General features: G+C 40.2%; 1 protein-coding gene across 1 annotated transcript in view; it reads left to right on the top strand.

The window, feature by feature from the left end:
• The window catches only part of LOC140246275 (uncharacterized), a 49303-nt gene extending 27338 nt beyond the window's left edge, over positions 1-21965 (top strand). Inside the window, exons 11-24 of the mRNA XM_072325740.1 lie at positions 954-1063; positions 2487-2673; positions 3370-3924; positions 4621-4718; positions 6068-6302; positions 6820-7035; positions 7585-7702; positions 8226-8437; positions 9818-9892; positions 11980-13320; positions 14153-14742; positions 15392-15615; positions 16386-16501; positions 17226-21965. Coding sequence (XP_072181841.1) covers positions 954-1063; positions 2487-2673; positions 3370-3924; positions 4621-4718; positions 6068-6302; positions 6820-7035; positions 7585-7702; positions 8226-8437; positions 9818-9892; positions 11980-13320; positions 14153-14742; positions 15392-15615; positions 16386-16501; positions 17226-17696 — 4548 coding nt within the window. The 3' untranslated portion in view covers positions 17697-21965. The remainder of the gene's footprint in view (positions 1-953; positions 1064-2486; positions 2674-3369; positions 3925-4620; positions 4719-6067; positions 6303-6819; positions 7036-7584; positions 7703-8225; positions 8438-9817; positions 9893-11979; positions 13321-14152; positions 14743-15391; positions 15616-16385; positions 16502-17225) is intronic.

Here is a 21965-nt window from a genome sequence, read left to right as displayed (position 1 = left end):
CTCAGTTCTTGGTAATTCTTTCTTTAATGTGAAAATGGTTGTGTAATGTAGCACAGTGTATGGATTTGGACATGGAATGAAGTAGTAGGGGTTCATGCTCAGCAATATCATGTATTAGAAGAGATCATGCACAGTTATCTGAAACAATTCAATGAAAGTGAGTGTAAACATTTTGAATGTGAAACATTTAGAACCATCAAAGTGCGCTCGTCAGGATGTATTAGTAGTTATACATTGGTGCCCAGGCTCAAGTGAATCTGGTAGAATGGGATGCATTATGTAATCTGTGGAGTGGTTTAAAGGCATGAGTATACAACTGATAAGGTTTTAGACCCTTGTTTTCATAGTTATTGAGTGCATCCAGTGGCAACGATTCAACAAAATATGACCCTGCCTTATATGATCTACAAAAAAAAGTGGGCGGGGGGCATGGAAGTATGGAATTTGGAATTACACCTATTTTTCCCACCATGTGTTTGGTAACAATGATTCATGCATCCAGGCAAATATTTATGAAATATACCGACACATGTTTGTGCATAGTTTGACTGGACAAATTCTGTCTGTGTATGGCTTAGTTTTAGAGAACATATATGATGGGATGAAAAATAACGTACAAATAAATGTAGACCCTTACTGTATATGCCATATATTATGCAAGGTTTTTATTTTCATGAATTTTGTAAGATGGGTGGTCTTTGCAAATTTAATTCCAATCTCAACATGAACGCAATATTTACATAGACATTTCTCCGTTTGTAACTGTACTCCATGATTGGGCATTTTACTAAGAAATTGTCGGGAAGTCCCAACTTGCGAAAAATTAGACTTGCTAACAGAAATGGCATATACAGTAATCAGTCCTGTTGCATGGCAATCAGCCAATTAGATAGCAGAGATTGAATGAGGGTAACACCTAACCCAAGTGGTCACTGTTGCTGTGATACATGTAGGTTCGGCATGTAGCCATCGATGGCCTGCTGAGGCTCTACCTCTTCTCCCTCGTTGAAATCACCAAGGGGACGGAAGTGACAGTTGGCTTTGACTTCAGCTACAAGGATTGGTGAGTGCTCTTCTTAAATTGTCACTTTGCTTTTTAATGTGGTTGTCAAGACGGAATTACGTGCTACATTGCTTTTAGTGCCAGAGAGTTGACCATAAAGTCCTGATATACCTTTGCAGACGTATGGTCTTATAGACTCGGTATCGGGAATGATTTTTGTCTTTAGTACAGTACATACCCATATCTTGAGCACTTTTTGTACGTATGTGGCATATCCCGTATGTCTAATTTAAGAGCTTCAATATTCAGCACTGGTGTCAAACTTTTGCTCTTGAGAAATGGTGTCAAGAGTACTTTAGGGTCACAGAACTTAGTATGGCACACATGGACCTTTAGCAACATACTGTTAAGAGAGGAGTTTGCAGGCTAACCACATGTAATATTGATAGATTCTAAATCTTAAAGACAGTGTGTACATGCTTCTCACTGGTATACTCTGACACTTGCACATGCTCCTCTGGTTGCAGCCTATCATGTGACTGGCAACTCTATTTGGGGGGGGGGGGGGATGGGCAGTGTTTGGGGTAGTTGTATCTTCCACCTGCTATGCCTGCCATGATCTACACCACACTGAGCTGTTGTCATCTCTCCCTACGAGAGCTGTCATATGTAAAAATGAAAGTGCTAAATGGGTTTGATCAGAGTCTTGCCCTAAGTGCCAGGCTGTTTACCATTTCTCTATCCCACTGTTATACCTCCCTAACTTCCTGTCATTGTTTTGCTGGTTTTCTTGTCATTTCGTTTTTGATAAAGCACAAGTGCACCCTTGCATTGTGCATTTGCTATGCCGGAACTTCCTCGTATCTCACAGTACCCTATTATGAATAGGATCTTTGTGTCACATGTTCATTTGTTTGTCTAAAGTTGTGCAACTCACCACAATGCTGAGTTTGTGTTGGAGAGTATGAAATGAAAGCAGTAACAATGTATTGTGTAGAGTCACTTCCCTGTTACTCTGGGAATGAAAACCAGAAGTATGGTGTTGTGTACAGTTGAGTCCAGTGGACTTCAATAGCCTGAAACTACATTAATTATTCATTGTTCAGCAAACATCACATACAGCCCAATATTTATCTTTTTCACGTAGTAATTGAAACAAACCGGTACCTCCACACATCCAACATCTAATTACTGTTCTAGACATTCATCAATATGATTGTTTTGGGAAATATCTGATTTTCAGTAGCGACAATACTCTTTATCATTGACTTGTGACCAGGTATAGGATGTCACACTTATGTATTCAACTCTTTCTTATATTCAGATCAACCACTTTTGGGTTGTGGATGAGTATAAGTTAAAAGCTTGTAATCCTTTTTATGTAAGTTTCTATTGTGGGTTGATTGATGTTAGAATGTACAGTCTTCAGGAAACACGACTGATAAACTGACAGTTTGACTGATACACCTATTTGTTCCTCCAGCTCCCACCCAGTACGATGTGCATGCGCAAAAAAGAACTGTCCTGTCAAGAGGTACTGGAGGAAGCGACGAGCCCTCGAGGCCAGGGGTCAGAAGGTGAAGTCCAGCCGCGATCATCATCACTCATCGTCGTCCAAAAGAATGGTTTCGCCGCTGCGCGTCTCACTCACCTCTGGGAACAGTGCAGAGGTGAAAAGCCATTTCTTATAGGGAGGGACTTATTGAAATGTGCATTGCTCACACCTACAGTAGCTAAAGGGGGGATGGATGGTTTGCTCTCGTGTGTACATATATACGTTGCAAAAAGGGCATGTACTCATGACTGCTTATTCATTTTCTCTGGGTGAATGCCTTATTTTGGCTGAGATAAAATCCCACAAAATAGATTTCAGAAATTTCCAGTGACATTAAAGACGAAATGATTTTCAGAATTTTCAACAGTATCATGTATGAAAACTGCAATTTTAGAGAATGTTTCCTCCAAAAATTAGGAAGTAAGTCACTTATGGCTGAATAGTGATTGCATACTTAGATGACTCAGAGCTGTCATTTTTCAGGCAAAAGCCTGAATTGAGTCCCTGGCAGTTTCAAAGTTCAGGCCTTTTCACGTTCAAAGAAACTTGAGTAGTTGTATTTCAGGCCCTCTTTGTGACAGTTTGAGTGAGTAATCATTGCATTGTTGTACTGTATATTAACCTCTTTTGAGCCTTAAATTATAGAGCAAGCCTGTAGTAATAAAACTTTAAGATGATATGTACATTCAGTCATCAGCAGTAGCCTCCAAGGGAGCATATCTACAAGAGAAAACAACCACTTGAGAATAAAAGCTGATGAAATCTTTCACCGACTAAGACATTTACCATTGATTCTTTTGATCTACCACAGAATCGGGTGGCACCCGTTGTGCGGTGCAAGGACCCCCCTGATTTGACCAAGGAAACAATCTCTAAACCTTCCAAGGAATCAAAGACCCCTAATCAGCCGGAAAGTCAGCCGGCCCAGGAACCTGCCCAACCAGCCGCAGACACTTCCGACCTAGAGCACAAGGAGAAGGTGGATGTTGTTGCCGTGGATACTGCAGGCCAGCAGGAACCGCCTGCCGAGAACCAGGAACCTGCGGGCAAGGAGGTCAGCGAGCCGAAGGAGGAGGAAGCGCCCAAGCGGAAGCTGACCAGGGAGGAAAGGAAGATGGAGGCCATCATGAAGGCGTTTGCCAAGATGGAGAAACAGGCGGAGAGGAGGCAGCAGGCCCTGCAGCGGATAGCACAGAGCAAGCAGCAAGATGGTGGGGCAGGCCAAGATGGCAGGGAGTCCAATGCCGGGCCTTCACAGCAGCAGCAGCAGCAGCAGCAACAGCAACAGCATCAGGACTCGACCACCAGTGGTCAAGAAAGTACATCAGTGGGTCCCAGTGATTCCAACAAGGAGGATCAAACCAAGGTAGGCACCATGTATGAATAACTGCACCCTGGTTAATTCGTATCACATTTTGAACATAATTCCAAAGGGGCATGGCAGAAACTGGTTGTTCTTGGGGTACCTTCAACCAAAGGGGGAAAATTTGATTGACAAGGAAACACAACTGAAGGATTTTTTTCTTCATAGTATCACAATAATAGACACTGTTTTGACACATCAGGCCAACAGCAAAAGCAACTGGCCTCAAAAATACTTTAAATGAGTGAAGACATATTCTCTGAAACCCAAACTGTGAAACTCAGTTAAAATGCCATTTTGATTATTTGACATTCTTAATGCAAAATCTGTATCCCACATTCATATTGACATGATGAATGAGAAAAAGAATAAAATGTGTTTGTTCCTTCTTGATTTATGGTGATTTCACCATAAAACATTCAGATGCATTTATGCCAGTGTTTATGAAGATAGGAAGAATGTCGCAAGAACTTTCTTGTGTTGAAAACTACTTTGCACTTCCTGGTGGCTGTGATGTAACTCAAAACATGTCAATGAACAAAGAATTTGTGACCTATGCTGATATTGACGATTTTGCAGATTCTCTTTCTCCTTATAATATAAAAGACATCCTAGAATTTAAAATTCCAGTGTGTCCAATTACACAAGGTGTTCAGGCAGTACTTAAAGAGAATTTGTTTCACTGTCATTTATCAGCAGATGATGGAAACCAAATCCAAAGATGATCTATCATGCAATACCCCAGCACCACAGACAACAAGAAAGCCATCCAGGAGACGTAGAAGAAGTACTCAGAGGTAAGCTAATTGAATACTGTAAAACATGATATATTTGCGGCACGAAATTTTCGCGAATTGGAGCCGACGTCCTTTTTCGTGGTATAAAAATTTTCGCGGCATAAAAATTTTCGCGAATTGCCACTGGCATTCAATGCATGTAGTGTAGACAAGAAATTTTGCGTGCATTTTACAGTAGGCATTCACTGTCGATTAAAATGTAGAAACTTTTGCACAATTTTTCTGTGTTTATTATAGTTTCATCTTCGTCTTGAAAACTGGTGGTTAGACTTTAACCAAACGTGGCAGAAATCATCAATGGGAAAGAGGGTCATAGTTTGCTTAATAGTGGTGGTGCCCTCAGAGGGACCCATAGGGCAGAGCCCAAGTATCCCAAATTAGCAAATTCTTGTGATCTTTAACATTTTTATATTCTTCTAGAAAACTGGTAGTAGATTTTGAAGAAAACAGACAATAATCACCTATGGGGGAGGATCATGGATTATAGTTTGTAGAAATAGTGGTGGTGCCCAGATATCCTAAATTAGCACAATTGAAAGGTTGTTGACATGTGGTACGGTATGATGTTATACTGTTTTTGTTCTCATGATGTTTATGTTTTGATTTTCAGCTGATAACAGTTCTAGTATAGTAAGCAAGAACTTTTTTTTAGACAATTTCTGTAAATGAAATTGAGAAAGCTGTTGTAGAATCATGCAAATAGTGATCTTGGATCATATTAATAGATGAAGTGGGTGGTGTTTCCTATAGATAGAGCCCGTCCATGTGACATTAGGCGTTTTCACATCAGCCCTATAAAAATCCAAGCTCGAAATATTTGTGTTTCACATTATCAAATAGCGCGCTATTTCGAAGCATCGGGCTGATGTGAAAACGCCTATTGAGTTTATTTCAAGGTCGATATCAAAGGGCCCTTAAGGTATTTTCAACTTCAAGGTTGATGTAACCATGGGATGCTGTTGCTATATGAATCTCCTCTCTTTTGCATTGCTGCTGGAAAAGCCAGTTCGTAATTAGTTCATGTGCATGTTGCTACAAATAACTTCTCTTTTTTCTCTGTTGTTTAGGCACTTCACCCGTTTCTAAAGTGACATAATGCGTAAGACTGCCCGGCATTAGAATTTATGAAATTCATGCTCAAAGTATCAACTTTTGTAGACCACGTGACTAAAATTTGTATGTCAAGCAGTACCTTTTCAAAGAATCAAAAGATATTTTCTTGTAAGTTTTTGTGTCATCATTTCGTTTACAATTTGTGATATTGGATGTTCGCTCCTTGAATGAACACTTCTGAACATGTTTGCACTTGGAATGATGATAGCATTTCTTGGTCTTTCTGTCTTGACCAGCTCAAGAAGGCGGAGTAGAGCCAACAGCCTGGTGCCAACAAGTGTTGAGGTGTCATCGGCCGACGATGATTCAAATCAAGCCCCTACAAGTCTGACCGGTTCAGACAAACTTTCCTCGCTGACCACAACACCAATCTCAGTCGTGACGAAACATTTTGGACAGGAGAAAACAGACACACCCCTGTCTTCCCCAAGCTCATCCACAAAGCAGTTTCGTTTTCCCAAGACAAAGAAGGTGCACAGAACTTACTCTGTCTTGACCTTAAAGGAAAATTGTGCCTGTACTGTATGCTAAGTGCTTTATGACATGGTGGCATGCAAGATACTGTATACTCATGCACTTGTTTACTGAATAGTTGCATTCATAGTAGACAAGTCATGATAAGGGGAAGATTTCATGTGCATGAGCATTACCATATGGCTTGTACAAAATTTTGCTTTTTGGGTAACTGTTTGTTCCTTTTTTTCAATCAAATGTTTAGCAGTAGAGCATATTTTTCTGTGTTTGGAGCAGAAATATAATTTCCAGTCAATTACAAAATAAAATTTAAATAAAGGTATAGGAGGAAAATATAATTGTTACATGTGTCTTGTAAAGAACTAATGACACATAGATATACCATCTTTTGTAGTCGTGTATCATAAAATTTTGTTCTAATAAAATGAGTTTGTGTAGTGTCAGGCTGAAGAATATTTACCACAAGCAGTAACGAGTTCATAACCTTGACCAATGGGCAATCATTGAATTTCAGATTCTGATGAATGAGTGGTTGAACGAGAAGGCGTTTGAGTCTCAAGCCACGAGGCCGCTGACCATCAAGACCGAGTCGTTGGACGCATCCTTTGGCAGCAGCATACCATCGCCAACAACACCACAACTCCAGCGCTCGGGCTCCCTCTCCACGCTGGTCAAAGAGAGCAGGAGCAGCATTTTGGAGTCCAGCGGTGGTCTGGGATCAGCCAAGAAGGTATGGGGAATGTTCCTTCGCAAAGTAGAATGGAGCATAATCTGTTACACATTTCCTGTAAGCTGTGTGATCTGAAAGAATGTTCACAGCCTGTAGCTGGTGATACCTGTTTTATACCTAATTATGGCTAGACAAAGTAAGGTGCCATTTACGTAGTGCCAGTTTACACTCATCCATACATATACGACTATTTAAAAGATGCAGACAAACCCGCTCAGAATGATGATGAGTACTTCATAAGGGAAGAGTAATGTTTATCTGACCAAGCAGTATCGGTGATTTATTATTAGTTTGACTAGAAGCATGAAAAAATGGAAGCCTCTTTTCAGAAATCAATGCACTGGAGTACCATCTTGTAATGTTAGTCTTGCAACTCAGAGCAAGACCTGCTGTTGTTCTGAAGTCATCAAGAAATTTATCTGCCCTTCAACATTGCTGGTTCTGAAATTTGAAGTGCCACATCCGCGATTTCCTGATTTTTAAGTGTGTCAGTACTTGTGAAATGTGATATTCAAGTACTGACCATGTGATGTACCATTGTAATTACAGCGCTGGTTACGTCAGGCCATGAGTGAAGGAAACAGCAACCAGGAGTCACCAGTGTGTAATGGTACACTCAGCCCCATTGCTAGTCCTGCTCTGTCACCCAACACTAGTGCATCAAGTGGTGAGCATCATATCATGTGGGGAGTTTTTGTTTACTGCAACCCAGGCTGTGCATGAGGCAGTGAGAACTACGATATTGTTACCTGTGCAAATTCACAGCAGCTTAGTAGTATGTAAACATTTTACCTTTGCAGTCCATTCAAAAAACATTCTTCTCTTGTGATGTAATGCTAAATGTGAACAGTTTGTGTTCTATCAGAATAGTAATGATAGGTAATGTGATTCGAATTTTTCTTTGCCATTCATACAGGTAATCTGACAAGCTGATGTTAATTTGTGTATCAATGAGATGTAGAGCATGTGCACTCCTACAGATTTCCAGTGAAGTTTTCCCATTTCCACACCTCATGGCTAATTACATCTATAATTACAAATTGTACCTCTTGACTTGATTGAGCTTGCCTCTATTGGAGTGATATATAAAGGTCTGGTAGTTTGTGGTGACAGTAAGAGAGAGCACATGCCACTGGGATTGATGGAGTTTTCACCAATGGTCCCTACAACTCTGTTTCCCTTTGTATCAGATTTGATGACCCCGCTCAAGAAACGAATGCTGCGCCACTCACTGGCTGACGAGACCAGTCAGCAGGGAAACTCGTCCCCCAGGTATGAAATGAGGACCGCCCAGGACCCGCTGTCGGTCAGCAGTTCATCGACCCTCCCTGATGGTCAGCTGTGTGACGAGGCTCCTATTCTCATCCAGGCCAAGGCAGAGCTGCCAACGGTGCAGGAAGAGGTGTGTTAGCAAAATCCCACTTCCTCTATTTTCAACTAACAGTCTGCACATAAACCTTGAATGAAGTGTAAATGGCCAGTATGGGGTTCCATTTTGCACATGAGCAGAGACGGGTCATTTTTACCTACAGGGCATGTTGGTCTTTAAATTCATGGAGATCAGGACCTGTGATTCAAGTAATCCTATAAATGATGCTTGCTAGCACATCCATCTAATGACAAAAGTGGTATTTGGCAGTATGGCAATGGCAATGGCAATGTAAAAAGATTATGAAAATATTTACTGCAAAATAATGAAACAGATTCTTTACCAAATGGTTATTCATGGACCATTTCGGTCACCTGGTCTACACAAGTTCATCCTTTGTTTGAATATGACTGATGAATTCCATAAATTGTTACATCTGGCAAGCATATGCATTTTGTCACTTTGAAAACAGTGAAGTGTCAAACCAACTGAGAAAAAAGGAAAGGTCATTTGTATCCATGTGCACATGAACTAAATCCAAACTGGCTTACTCTGTGTGTTAAAAACTTACTAATGTGTGCCTAAAGAAGCAAATGCAGGCAAGATTTGCTACTATAACCCCCTCCCCTCTATCATAGCACTTGCTAAACCAGCTTATGAGGGCAAGAATATAAGATTATACTGTGAATCAAGCAGCGAACACAATCTACAGTTTACCTGTTGAGGGCAGCGGTCTCTTTGTGCACGCACAAAAAGTGTTTGATGGACAGAGACAAGCTGTATTTATGATATATAAATGTTTCCACTATGGCCAGCTCATTTCAGCTCTTTCTTGAGGTTAAATTGCAGGGCTTTGTGAATTATACACATTTGAATACAAATATGGAAGCCAGAAAAGGCAACGGAATTCACAAATGAATCATGTTTTATCTCCATTCTTTCACAATGTTGAATCAAAAATGGGTATTCATAGTAACAGTGTCCCTACTTATATTCATCCAGCATCTTACTCTTTCTCACATTTTTTTATGTTGTGGTAGAGATTCTTGCATTACTTCTGCAATGTGCAGTGCAGTGCAGACCGTTGTGTTAGGGAATTAAACAAGGAAAAAAGACAAGGAACCATATCAGCATTTGCTGTGCATATCTTTCTAAAGCTGTCGGTAATGCTGAGGAAGTATCAGGTGTTCTGTTCTCCTAACATGGGCTGAAGCATTCTGACACTTGCATTATAGCACTATGTGAAGGAAGTTGTGCAGTGAATTATTTAAGTTTTGTGTTCCGCCATCTGGATGACGAGAGATGAGCAATATTTCAATTTTGCTGGCTCTACATTTTTGATGAAATTTGTATGTGTGTGAATTGAATGAAAGAAAGGACTCCATCGACTGCATTTGTTGTGTCTCCTTGTAGGACTCATTGTTTGTGAACTCTTCTGAAGTGATGAAGAGTCAATTCACTCTAAGCTTCCCTCTACCAGCTAGGAAGGTCAGCTATGTTTGATATTGCCTTGTAGTAACCCACCAGTCCCATGCTTGCATTCTTATGTCATGCTGTAATCATTTGCTCACAACTGCTGCTGAAATGCTCAGAGTCCCTGTCTTTGGGCTAGCAAGTAAACTGTGTCTAATCCATGGCTTACCCAAGAGTTTTCATTCTTTGTCTAACAACAGATATCATTTGTTTCAGTTATACTTTCCACTCTGCGGTACTGTTGATTGTTTAGGGACTGTTGAGATGATCCTTATAACCACTAGTGAAATACTCTCATGAATTATTACTAACACATTGGGAAGGAGCACTTGAGTTCTACCCTTGCCTCCTGTGTGCATATCAATTTATGCGTGTTTGACGTTTGTAATGCATTGTGATCCTTTCCTTGCACTTTACACAAACTGAGACAGAAATCTTGCTTTTGAAATATTGTAATTGTGTTGTGGCTTGTGAGGCTGTAACAAATTTTTTTCTATCACAGTACAGTCTTGTATTTGGTAGCACACCTGTTGAAAGTAGAACCGAGCACTGCTTTGTTCTTGTGTAGATCAAATAAAACAAAGAGTTTGGATATGGAAGACCCTTATATAAAGATCAGTATGGAAAAATTCACAGATCTTTGTAACCCTCAATCTGTGCATACTCATATTTTCCTCTTGGTGTGAGCAAATGTAGAGATGGAACTATTCCATCAATATTTCCTTCTTTGAACAATCAGTGAATTGAGAATAAGTGGTAAAAATATCAATGTGTATTGTGCACATCCCAGACAATGCTTATCTACCCTTGCTGAAAGTTCCCTTTTTTGTTGTGTTTCACAGCATTATCCCTAAGCTAAAATCAAGATGTGGTGTGCATCGTGCTGTCTCCTGTCATTTTCAGAAACAGATTTTTAGTCTAATTCAATAATCAATAATATCCATTTACTTTGGCATTCTCTTTAAGATGATTCATGTATCAATGTATGTGCATTATGTGTCTTTTGCCATGACAATTGATATTGATATTTGTTTGTTTTTATGATACACAATGTGTAATGCTACATTTCATTAGTGAAATCAGCTTATGCCATGATGCAGTCATAATTTATTTGTTTCTGGCATATTCCAAGAGTTGTAAACGAGGCTTTCCATTGAGTTAATACCCATGTCTAGACATTACGATTAATCAGTCATCTCATACGATGGAAGGGTCAGTCATATCTCATCATCCATTCATTCAATTTTGATTTGATTTGATTTTCATCTATCATATCATACATGACCTCAAAGGGAATACTTGTTTCTGTAATGTCATGAGAGATACATGGGTGAATGGAAATGACTGATGCGTCTGAGTAACTGACATCTATCATGTAGTACACACCTGCCAATAATCATGCACTTCACAGTCATGTACTAAAATAATAGGTCAATAGACACAATTGTGAGTAACCCGTCTACCTCTGGAGAACTAATTAATCACTTACAGATATGTAATCATGTCGTTTGGAAATGATCAAATCATGTACCTGTTTAGGACCTGGGAAATGTTGTTTCTTGTTCTCTGTCAGTGTTAGTGTAAGGCAAGCCAGTGGTGTATGGGTTTAAAGAAAACATGTTTTTGTTTTTTGTTTATATACGAATCAGTCTAGCGTCAGCGTTTAGCTTGTTCAACACAGTATTCTGTGCAATACAAGCACCCTTGATTTAGACAGAGTTTATTGTCACTAGTGGGATTTGAGATTTGCTGTCTTGAAGGGTAGGGTTAGCAATCATATGCCATTACGTAAGTGAACATAAGTGAACTTTGGGTGTGGATTTATCAGAAATGTTCGGTTGGTTACAAGTGACCAGTTATTGATAAGGCACGTGGTACAATATTGTGATATACAATAGTTTATGAAGTAAATTGCGAAGTGAAATAGTCATCCCATCCCAGCTGAGATTTGAAAGTAAAAGTGGTTGTCAAAGAGGATGTCATGCCCAAATGTTGTATGGTTTTGAGGTTAATACACTTTGAAATTTACATTTCATTATGATGATAGCCATACTCTAACTGAATGAAATTCTTATAACATTTTCCATATTTTTGCTTTTAAGGATGTGCGGAAGAACTCATCTATTGACAGTGGCCTGTCTGTCACCACACCGGCTGAGCTCGAGAAGTCTCCCATAGCCATCAAAGCGGGTCTGGAAGAGCGCCTGCGGGATTTCAGTGGAGAGGAGCAGGCAGGTAGAGAGAGTGAGAAGGAGAAGTCAACAGACACTAATGTGGAGACAAAGGAGAGGCCACAAACTCCTTATACAGACTCAAAGGCCACCACAGTGGCAGGAGACAATAACAATTTGATTAAGGAAGTTGTAGTGAAGGCACAAGAGAGCAAGTGTGCAGTTACGACTGAAGCGGATACGTACCATGTTAGTGAGAAAACTGAGAAGACACGTGATGAAGCAGATGGCGCTATATCTCCACGTATTGAGAGAAGAGCGGCGACCCCACCAAGCGAGAGAGCTGTTGATGCCGGGAAGACTGATGCTGCTGCAGAAGGTGCCAAAGACATGGCGGGGCACAGCTGTCCTGTGGCTGCACCCACGCAATTGGAGAGTGCGCCTAGTGGTGGGTCAGATAGGCACAGTGAGGCTGCCCCTCTCAATAAACCAAAGGATCCAAAGAGCCAATCCCAGGTGGACCTGTTGAGGAGTGAACGATTGAACACTCTGTGTGTAAATACTTTGCGAACAAGGCATGTTTCGGGCCCTGGAGCGATGCAGGGCTACCATGATCAGCCTCAACCTCTCACCTTGAATACTTCCTTCTCTGATGATAGCAACCTTACCAACAATAGTTCATGCACTCCTTTCTCTCCAAAGAAGCGACTACTGAGGCAGAACACGGACCCTAGTGATCACCGTGAGGCAGGGCCTTCCATGGCCAGCTCCTGGCCCCAGCAGTCTTTTGGCTTGTCCCAGAAGTACAGCCCGCGACCCGGGGAGGAGGTACATGGACCAAATCAACCAGGAAACTTCTACCAGAAGGATCCCAACTCAGTGGGCTTGTCAGGATCCACTGCTGGCCACCTCGCTTCCCGCCTGTCTCCCAGCAACTTGTCTGCCTCTTGGAGCCCAGGGTTCCGACCTGGTCTTAATGGGGCAGCGGCTCCGCAAAAAACTCTTGATCCTCAACTCTCTACACCATCGCCCAGCCCGTCACCTGGGCCACCCCTAAGCTCAGCACCTCCACCTCCTCATGGCATTCTCAAGACTGCAATAGCCCCCACTGCTGCTGTCAGAAACCTTGGGAGTTCCCTTTCAGCTGCAGCTGGAGCCCCCCAGAAGGATTCGTCAGAGGTTGGGACAGCTCAACCTACAAGCAGCAGCAATTCTAATTCACCTGTTTCAAGTGCACCAAATTCAGCCCAGTCTACACCTGTCAAAAAGAAGGTAAACGCCTCTTTAAATGCCTCCAGCTTACATCTCATTCACACAATTTTCTCTAGCAACTGAAGGGCATCGGAAATGTTTGGACATTCTGATAAACCTTTTCATAAAGTAACTGTTCTGACTGCTAATGTATTGTATGATACCAGTTTTGACTTAGCAAGGACAAATCGGTCTAGATCAGGGGATAGTACAGAAGTCAGCCAAGTACCATACTGCATAGAAACACCTTTCCTTGATTATTTGAGCAGTTGATTCTCATCTGAAGATTATGCTACTCAAGTGAGAGTTTATAAGTGTACTGAATTCATTTTTTTTTTTCTGTGTTGAAGTCCACATCTATGGGAATGTTGGTATGGAACTCAAATTGAAGATGAAAGTAGATGCAATAATCTTGCATTTTTGAATAGTTGATGTAATTTAACTGTTTGAAGTAGACACTTATAAATTCATAGAAATGGGTTGAAAGAAAGGTTACATTTTATGATGAAGAAAGTCTGAATAATATGCTGACATGATGAAAAAGGAGAAAACATTTCTTGCCTTTGTAATTGAAAGTTATCCAAAGTCGTCAAATTCCTGGTTTGTCTTTACCACTGTCATTCCAGGGCCAAAGCTTTGGAAAATCAATGTTTGTGAAATGTGCCATGTACACAAAGAAAATGTGATGATTCTTTGTTTTTGGCAGGTATCAGACATAAACTTGTATCTAGAAAGCAGCATTTCCTTGATGGAAAGTGACTGTCAGTCCTCAAATCATAATTCCATCCCTACACACTGTGTTGTATATCACATTCATGTTGTATGCTTTGATTTGTGTTATATTCTCTTTCAGGTGTCTCTTCACGAGTACAGGCAGCGCAAGAATTCCTCAGCAAAACCAACATCTTCCTCTTCCTCCTCCTCCTCCTCCTCCTCCTCCTCCTCCTCCTCCTCCTCCTCCTCCTCCTCTGCGACATCTTCCTCACCCAGTACCATGACAACCGCATCAAGCACTTCAATCACAGCAAGCCTCGCCGGTACCACCAGTACCACGGGCACCACCCCTAAGCTCTCCCTCATCACCCTCCCAAACATCCCCCTACCAGATATCCCTCCGATCGACCCCCTGAAGGGTGGATCGGCGAAGAAATCCTCCAAGAGCATGCCCAGCCCACCGCCCCCAGCTGCAGCCTCTGCCCCGAAGGGTTCGGGAAAGCTGGTAGGCTCCCCGCGGAAGGGCGAGAACGGAGGCAGCAGGAGTTCTGGGCAGCCCTCCAAGCCTTCTAACCCAGCCCAGTCTGGGTTTGCTATTTTCAGTACTAAGACTGGCGATGGTCAGAAGCCAACACTGACGCTGACCAATGAGGCCCAGCAGGTCATTAACTCCATAACTTCACTGCTCATGGAGGACTCACACGCCAGTAATGGGGATATCAAAGACAGGTAAAGAGAATCTTTGTCATTTTTTTTTTTTTTTTTTTTTTTTTACAGAAAAGTACATCCTCTCCTTTACAGTTAATGTCTGCTATGCTGTCATTCTGGTAACTAGCACAATATGTTTTCGTATTGGTAAATCAGAATAAACAATGTACTTGATGTAATGATATTTGAGAAGCTGAAGTCATTCATACCCTCATGTGTATTGCAGAGGTGGTAATTAGTGGTTATATTCATTTCATTATCTGGGATATTTGTCTGGGAAATGTGAAGGGATGTGTGAATGTACTTTTCTTATATTTTTAAATTGGAAAAGAGACATTTCAACTATTCAGTTCCAGCTAATGTAGAAGATGTTAAATGAAGATCTACATTGTAAGAGGCACCTATATATATAGTGCTCTGCAAACAGAGTTAATGCTAAGGATAATAGACCCAGACATTCATATTTTAGTGTGCTACCTCTCCTGTTTGTTGGAGACTCATAATGCTGTGTTTTTCATCTCAAATTTCTCCTTTAAAAAAGATGCTACATGATCTTGACAATGGTAAAAACGACATTGTCCTTTCATTTTGATCACTCTGCTATCTGTTGATGGTTTGTGGTAATTTGTCTCTCATTTTGCTCCCCCCCCCCCCCATCTGTTTGTTGCAGAAGCATTCGTAGATCTGACAGTGTTCCTGGGGAGTCGAGGCATACAAGGAAGAACTACCAGGACAAGCCATGGGAGCAGGATGGACGAGGAGATGCTGCCAGCACCCTGAAGAGGCCCTTGTCCCCAGAGCCTCCCCCTCCCCCGCCAGGCAAAAAGCTTCGCACAGGCCCCATACCCCCTCCTCCCCCTCCCAAAGGAGCTAGCGTAAGGGATGGTAGACCAGGTGAGCATTTGATCATTATCTCATAAAAATATCACTGCTTTGTTTGTTTGTATGTTTGTCTAATCAACTGAAGTTGTGCAAGATATACCCAGAAAGCAGAAACCCCATACTGCAAGCTTGCCACTTTTCCTTCCAAACTCTGTCCGGAGACCAAATGGATATCAGTTAAGGGAACATATTTGTCCATGCAGACCACGTTTTATTTCAGGAAGAAGAAGTAAACTTATTCTTATGCTGTTGTGTTATTAGTTTTGTATGCTTGTCACTGTTCCCTGTCATTTCAAAATGACACGATCATTAATGATCATTTGCAAGAATTAGTTTAGTCTTGTTTCATATGTACCAGGGATCACTTCCTTGGCATAATCCTTTTGTTGATTTACAGAAGAGAATAATTAGCTTTCAAAAGCTAGGTTCACTCAGGATTTTAATACTTGCGTCTTAATGTAATAGCAGTCTTTTCACTGTAAAAGCTAAAAAGTCATCTACTTGTCGTGGTCCTTTTATTGCATTCATTACTATTTTTCTGTTTTTCTCAAGACACTTCTATGCTTTTATCTTATTGTGTGAAATTATTTTTTTAGCTGGCTCAGCACAAGCTGTTACAACAGCAGAATTTTATCATTCATCATATTGTTATCTCTTTTTTAAAAGCTTGTATGTGTGTTAACGATTAAGGTTAGCTTGCAACTGTGTAAATAACAGTGAAGAAATCAAATTGCCCATTTTGTGCAAATGCTGATGTTTTGGTGTTCATCTGTTATGCACAGGAGAGAATGGATCGGGAATGCCCCTCAGGCAGAACAGTGTGCACTCAGCAACATTGACTACACCCATGGCTGCAAATTCACCAATGAAAAATGTTTCAGGAAATACAATGGTTCCCGTGAGTACTATCTATTTATTTGTTTGGTTTTTTTTTATATTTTTTGTTGATCATCTTTGCCATGTTCCTTTTGTTCAGATCTCTCATTAGTAAGTTCTAGGTATGGCCGAGCTGAATTAGTCTTTCAGACATTCATATTGTTTTGATGACAAAATTTATGTGACAAAATTTACATGAAGATGAATGTGTGCAATTTAGAATGAAATTATAACATCTGGAAAAGTTTCTTTTGTAATATAATGAAACTGTTGAACATTACCCATGTGGACTTTGCATAAATAGATTTCTTGAGGGAAATCTTTGTCCTTGGTGATTTATGTTCCCCGGGTCAAAAGTGCTCTCATGCCTTTTTAAAGGACATCTTATGTGTATGCAAGGGATAGAAAGTTGTAGATTTTGATGGGGCTTTGTTTTCTTTTTAAATTTTAATCCAGACTTGAGTGGTCACTGTGTGTGGAGTTCAACCAGTGCACATAGTAATTTCTTTGTGCAACATTAGCATTATTTTACATAGTGCTTTTGTACATTTGCCTCCAGAAAATTCAAGTGGCCTTGCATTTTGCATAAAAAGGACAATGCTCTCTCTTGCAGTTCCTACCTTAGGTACCCAACAAAAGTACGATGCTTTAATTTCTCAGCCAATGCCTTGCTTGGAATAACATTTGACATTTTAGAGTCTTGAAGGATGCAGTTAAAAGTTGGTCTTTCTTCTATTGTTTCACAGGCACAGTATGGTATTGCTCACAGAAACCAGAATCAGCAGTTCCCGATGCAGTTTGCCCAGCAGCAGCCACCACCACCGCAGCAGCAGCAGCAGTTTCCCCCCAACGCCTACCACCAACACCCAACGCAAGGGCAAACTCCACAGATACCGCAGCAGCAGGTACCCCAGCAGGCGGCAAGACCCATACTGCCACCGCAGAAACAGGCAAACTTCACCTATCCGTACGGTAACCAACCTGTTGAAAATGCCGCTTCTCAAGGCTTCTCCGCCCAGCAGCGCCCAGCATACCCCCACATGCCTTACAGTCAGAACCAGAACCAGCATGCCAACCACTATGGGGTGCAGGCAAAGTTCCCCACCAATGGTAGGAAGTCCCCGTATGCCAGCCAGGAACAGTGGGGGCAGCATGCATACTATGGACACAACAGCGCCAACGCCTATTCACCCAGGAAGAACTTTCATTCGCAATAAGGTTATGTAATTACAGGCAAACAGTGTCTATCAAAGCATCAATTATATAAAGACCCTTTCTGCAGAATAGGTAAAAGCCATGATACTTCACCAGAAAAAGGATATGATTTGATAAAAAATCTCAAAAAAGATAGTCAATTCAAAGTAACGTATAAGAAGATACAATAAGCATATGCCATGCTGGTCATATTGATAATGTACCTACAAGAGTGGTGGTACGGGGAACTGAAGACACCCCGCAGGTTTATGTAGCAATCAAGGTGCTGTTGAGAAAAATTACATCTGACTGCATCTAGGGACATTAGGAACAGTGATGAATACTGTCGGTTTGCCAGGTTTTGCCCCAACTGGAAGGAGGCTTTTCCAAGGAGCTTTCTTGGTAAACCAGACCTTTGGGATTGCTTTCCAAAAGAAATAGTTCGACAACAAAAGGACTGAATGTTTGGGTCAAAATTTAATAGTGGAGAACTTTTCTAGGAATTGCTGCCACTTCATAGCACACATCGTCAGCTTCATGAAAGCAGTGCAGAAAGTACGTTATTGTATCTAGCCCTCTTTGACTGTCCTGTTGTGGGTTCCACAACAGCGTTGCACTTAATCAGTTTTTATCTCCACTGATGCTGGACTGTCTCTCAGCACCTGCTGTAATTCTGCAGTGCTTGCCAAAACTCAGGTATTTTATCCCATGTAACACACGATTGATGTGATGCTGTGTATATACACTGGTGGTACGTGCGAAATTTGTGAAGAACTGTTCCGATAATATTCTATGCATCGAAATATGCAAGCTGTGAAACCATGCGTGGAGATATAGTGTGTTCATCCCTTCTGAGTGCCGGAGATATAGTGTGTTCATCCCTTCTGAGTGCCGGCGCACTTGTACTGTGTGCCGAGTCTTGTTTCTGGCGTAGCAGATAAATAGTGTGAAGTAGATAGCCTGGCTGGGGCATGTGATTTCTGTGTCACTCTTTCTTTCTCTTCCATTGCGATCATTCTGGCATGGTCTGCCCTGACGAGTAAACTACACAAAGTAAATACCAAACTGGGTTGAGATTGTCATTTCCAATGAGTGCTTGAATAGATATATTGTGAGTTTAATGCTCGTAATTCCTTCTCGTCTGAAATTAAAAATGAGACACTATGTTGTATAGTTACAGCTGTATTCTGTAGTGAGTGTGATTATATGTAAATGAAATTTTTAATTGTAGATCATTAAAGTTCTTATGCTTTTATAATGATAAATGGTACTGCACAGCATAGTATTCCTTTCATCATCATTGTGTTAAATGTTAACCTAAGAGTTCATCTTTTTCTTTTTTTGTAATTTGTTTGTATTCAGAGGAACATTTTCATTGTTATTGTTATAGAGTTTGACACAGCTTCAGATTTCCTGTTTGAATAGGGTTAAAATTTGCATTATCGATTTACAACAAAGCACCTCATCCTATGTAAGATTCGTTGGTGAACTCAGATCCCAATAATATCGAAAGAACACTTGCTATCTTAACACATACTATGTATGTTAGTTTAGAAACAGTATTATGCAATCTGTGGTCATTATAGAATTCCATTTGATTCTATCTTTCTCTTGACTTGTTATTGGCAATTTATGGCATTGAAGTTCTCGTTTGACTTTGTAAGATTTTTAACTTTGTAGATTGAAGTTCAGTTACCAGGATTCAGATTCATTTCGAGTTGAGAACTTGCAGGCTCACTGTGTTGTGTGATGAAATAAATATGACAGAGCATGATGCCAGTATCAAGTGTGTACCATCAGTCCAACATGAGTTGAATCTCTCACAAGACAAACTTTGTAATTAGATAGTGTTTCATGAAACTTCCAGCAGAGCTCTGAATTTGGTTTTGAAATGCTATCAAGCTAAAACAGTTCCAAGCCTTTCTCAGTCCCAAAGGAACCAATATGTGAGGTGGATTAAGTACATATTAAACCAACTGTAGATATATCAGTGATTTTTTGTATGTTTGTTTGGTTGTTTTTGAGCCTCTGAGAGACAGATCAGTATCAAACTGTAGGTGAGGGAAATATTAATTAAAATCCTTGAATAATTGCCCCTCTGATATATATTCTGCATTTTTGTAGTGCAAACTGCATGCCCAATACAATAGATTGTATTATAGACATCTGAAACAGAGTTTTCATCAGCGAAATTGAAATGGAATTGTAGCAGTTCCGCTATGCTTTTCGATGGACTTAGCACTTGCTCGACACTTGAAAATTTGAACAAAAGTATGCTGAAGATTAGATATTCAGTCAGTAAGCTTGAGTTCATTCTTTGATTGCATGACTCCAAACACATGCATTTGACATGGAATTGTAACCCTGGAGCTCCAAATCCTCCATTTAAGGTGAAGACTACTGAATAAGGTCACATGATAATTTGTTCATAGTTCATTATTCATTCTTGGTCCTGTTTGTAATTGATATATTGTGATGTAATAAGCCTGAATTCAAAAATGCACATTTTCCACTATCATTAGTGTCTTGTGGGTTTTTGGTTTTTTTTCCCTGTTGAGAAGGGTATGCACCGAAGTTCACTGTAATGTGACAGGTCATAGGAATCAGCAGCAACAGAGCAGCACTGAGTTGAATTATAGAACTTAATGTGTGATGTTACAGAGTCATGTGGTACAACTTCCTTGTGGTACTTCAAGATTCACTATGAAGTTTGCCGGCTCAACACAGGGGTTTTTTTTTTTTTCGTCAAATATGAGTGATTATTATCATATCTGTAATATTTCCAAAAAATGAATGAAATAAAAATATTCCCCCCCCAAAAAAAAAAAAAAAAAAATATATAATATCATACATGTCTTTCCACTGCTCAGACAGTGTGAAGGCTCCCATTGCATACTAAAGCACAAGGGAAGTTGTATTTCTCTGTATACACAAGGAGAACTATATCTTTGTTTATTATGTGCATCCAGCCTCAACAAAACAAAACAACCCCCCCCCCTCCACCAAGAAAAAAAAAAAAAAAAAAGAGGAGGAGGAAAAAAAAAAGTCGAAGGAATTGGCGTAAGTGATGTTTCAGAGTGTTTTTAAATTGAGATGGACATAACATGCCCTGTCTAGTGACTGGCCTGATGTTCAAGAGGTAGCAACTTTCTACATTACTCTTCGGCTGGATTATTTGTTTTTCTGATTTGTTGCTTCACTGTCACTGTTTCACGGCTTGCATTTAAATGACTTTTTCTTTGTGGGGTGAATTCCCCTTGGAATGAGTGAGTGCCAGAATGCATTTGCCCAGTGTGCGTTATGAAGATTGGGATAGGAGGAAACAGGTTCCTTGCCACTACTCAGCAGTTTTGTTTGTGTGTGTATATATGTATATGTATATAAATATATATATATCTGTATGTAGGTGTAATTAGTCGACTCCTGTACATATTGTAAATATGTAGGGATTGTAAATGACTTTCCTCTGAGTGTAAATAGTCTTAAATTTGCTTTGTGTTGGTTTATTTTGATAATGAATGTGACTGTACTGTGTTCCATGTTTTTCAATGTGTAATTCTGTATCTATTTTTGTACCTGCAATCATTTTTTTCTTATTTAGATAACTTATGTTCCAAATAGTTTGTGGCTGTATGAAAGTGATTCTTGACAAATGTTTATCACATTGCTCTTCAGATGACAATGTCAGTAACCTCAGTGATGAATTCTGGAGACCTGGAACGAGAAACACTTTTGAAACCTGCATCAAACAATATTTTCATTTTATGTATTGATTAGATAATGTCAATAAGAGAGTGCTACTTTATGCCACATAGCTCGAAAAGTTAGTTAACTTGGCATATCAGCAAGCTAATTCATATAGTGTTAGACAGCCTCGATAGCAAAAACCAAGTGCATTTGGTTCCGACAGTTCAAACATGTTACGAAGCTTGTTCAGATTTGTCTCTTGTTCCAGGTCTGTCAGAGTTATTTAATTGATAAATTATTTGGCTTTATTTATTCACTGTGATAATATGTTCTAACTCTCATAGCTGTGTAATGAAGTGACAATAGTTGTATACTGTTCCATAGCAGCTCATTTTTAACATATTTCACTTTGATGGTTGTTTCCTTGTCAATGGATTTGTACAGACTGTACATGCGTATGTAATATAAGTCGCCTTTTTGTCCACTGAGCTCACATTATTGATGAAAATACAAAAAAAAATTCTGGCTCTAATCTACGTATTTGCCGATGAGCCAGCCAACATAAATGAGAATAAATATATTGATAACATAAGAACCTTTCACTA

The sequence above is a fragment of the Diadema setosum genome, chromosome 2, assembly GCF_964275005.1.
Source record: "Diadema setosum chromosome 2, eeDiaSeto1, whole genome shotgun sequence".
Classification (NCBI taxonomy): Eukaryota; Metazoa; Echinodermata; class Echinoidea; order Diadematoida; family Diadematidae; genus Diadema; species Diadema setosum.
Note: the sequence above shows the minus strand (reverse complement) of the source record. Positions and strands in the feature narration are given on the sequence as shown.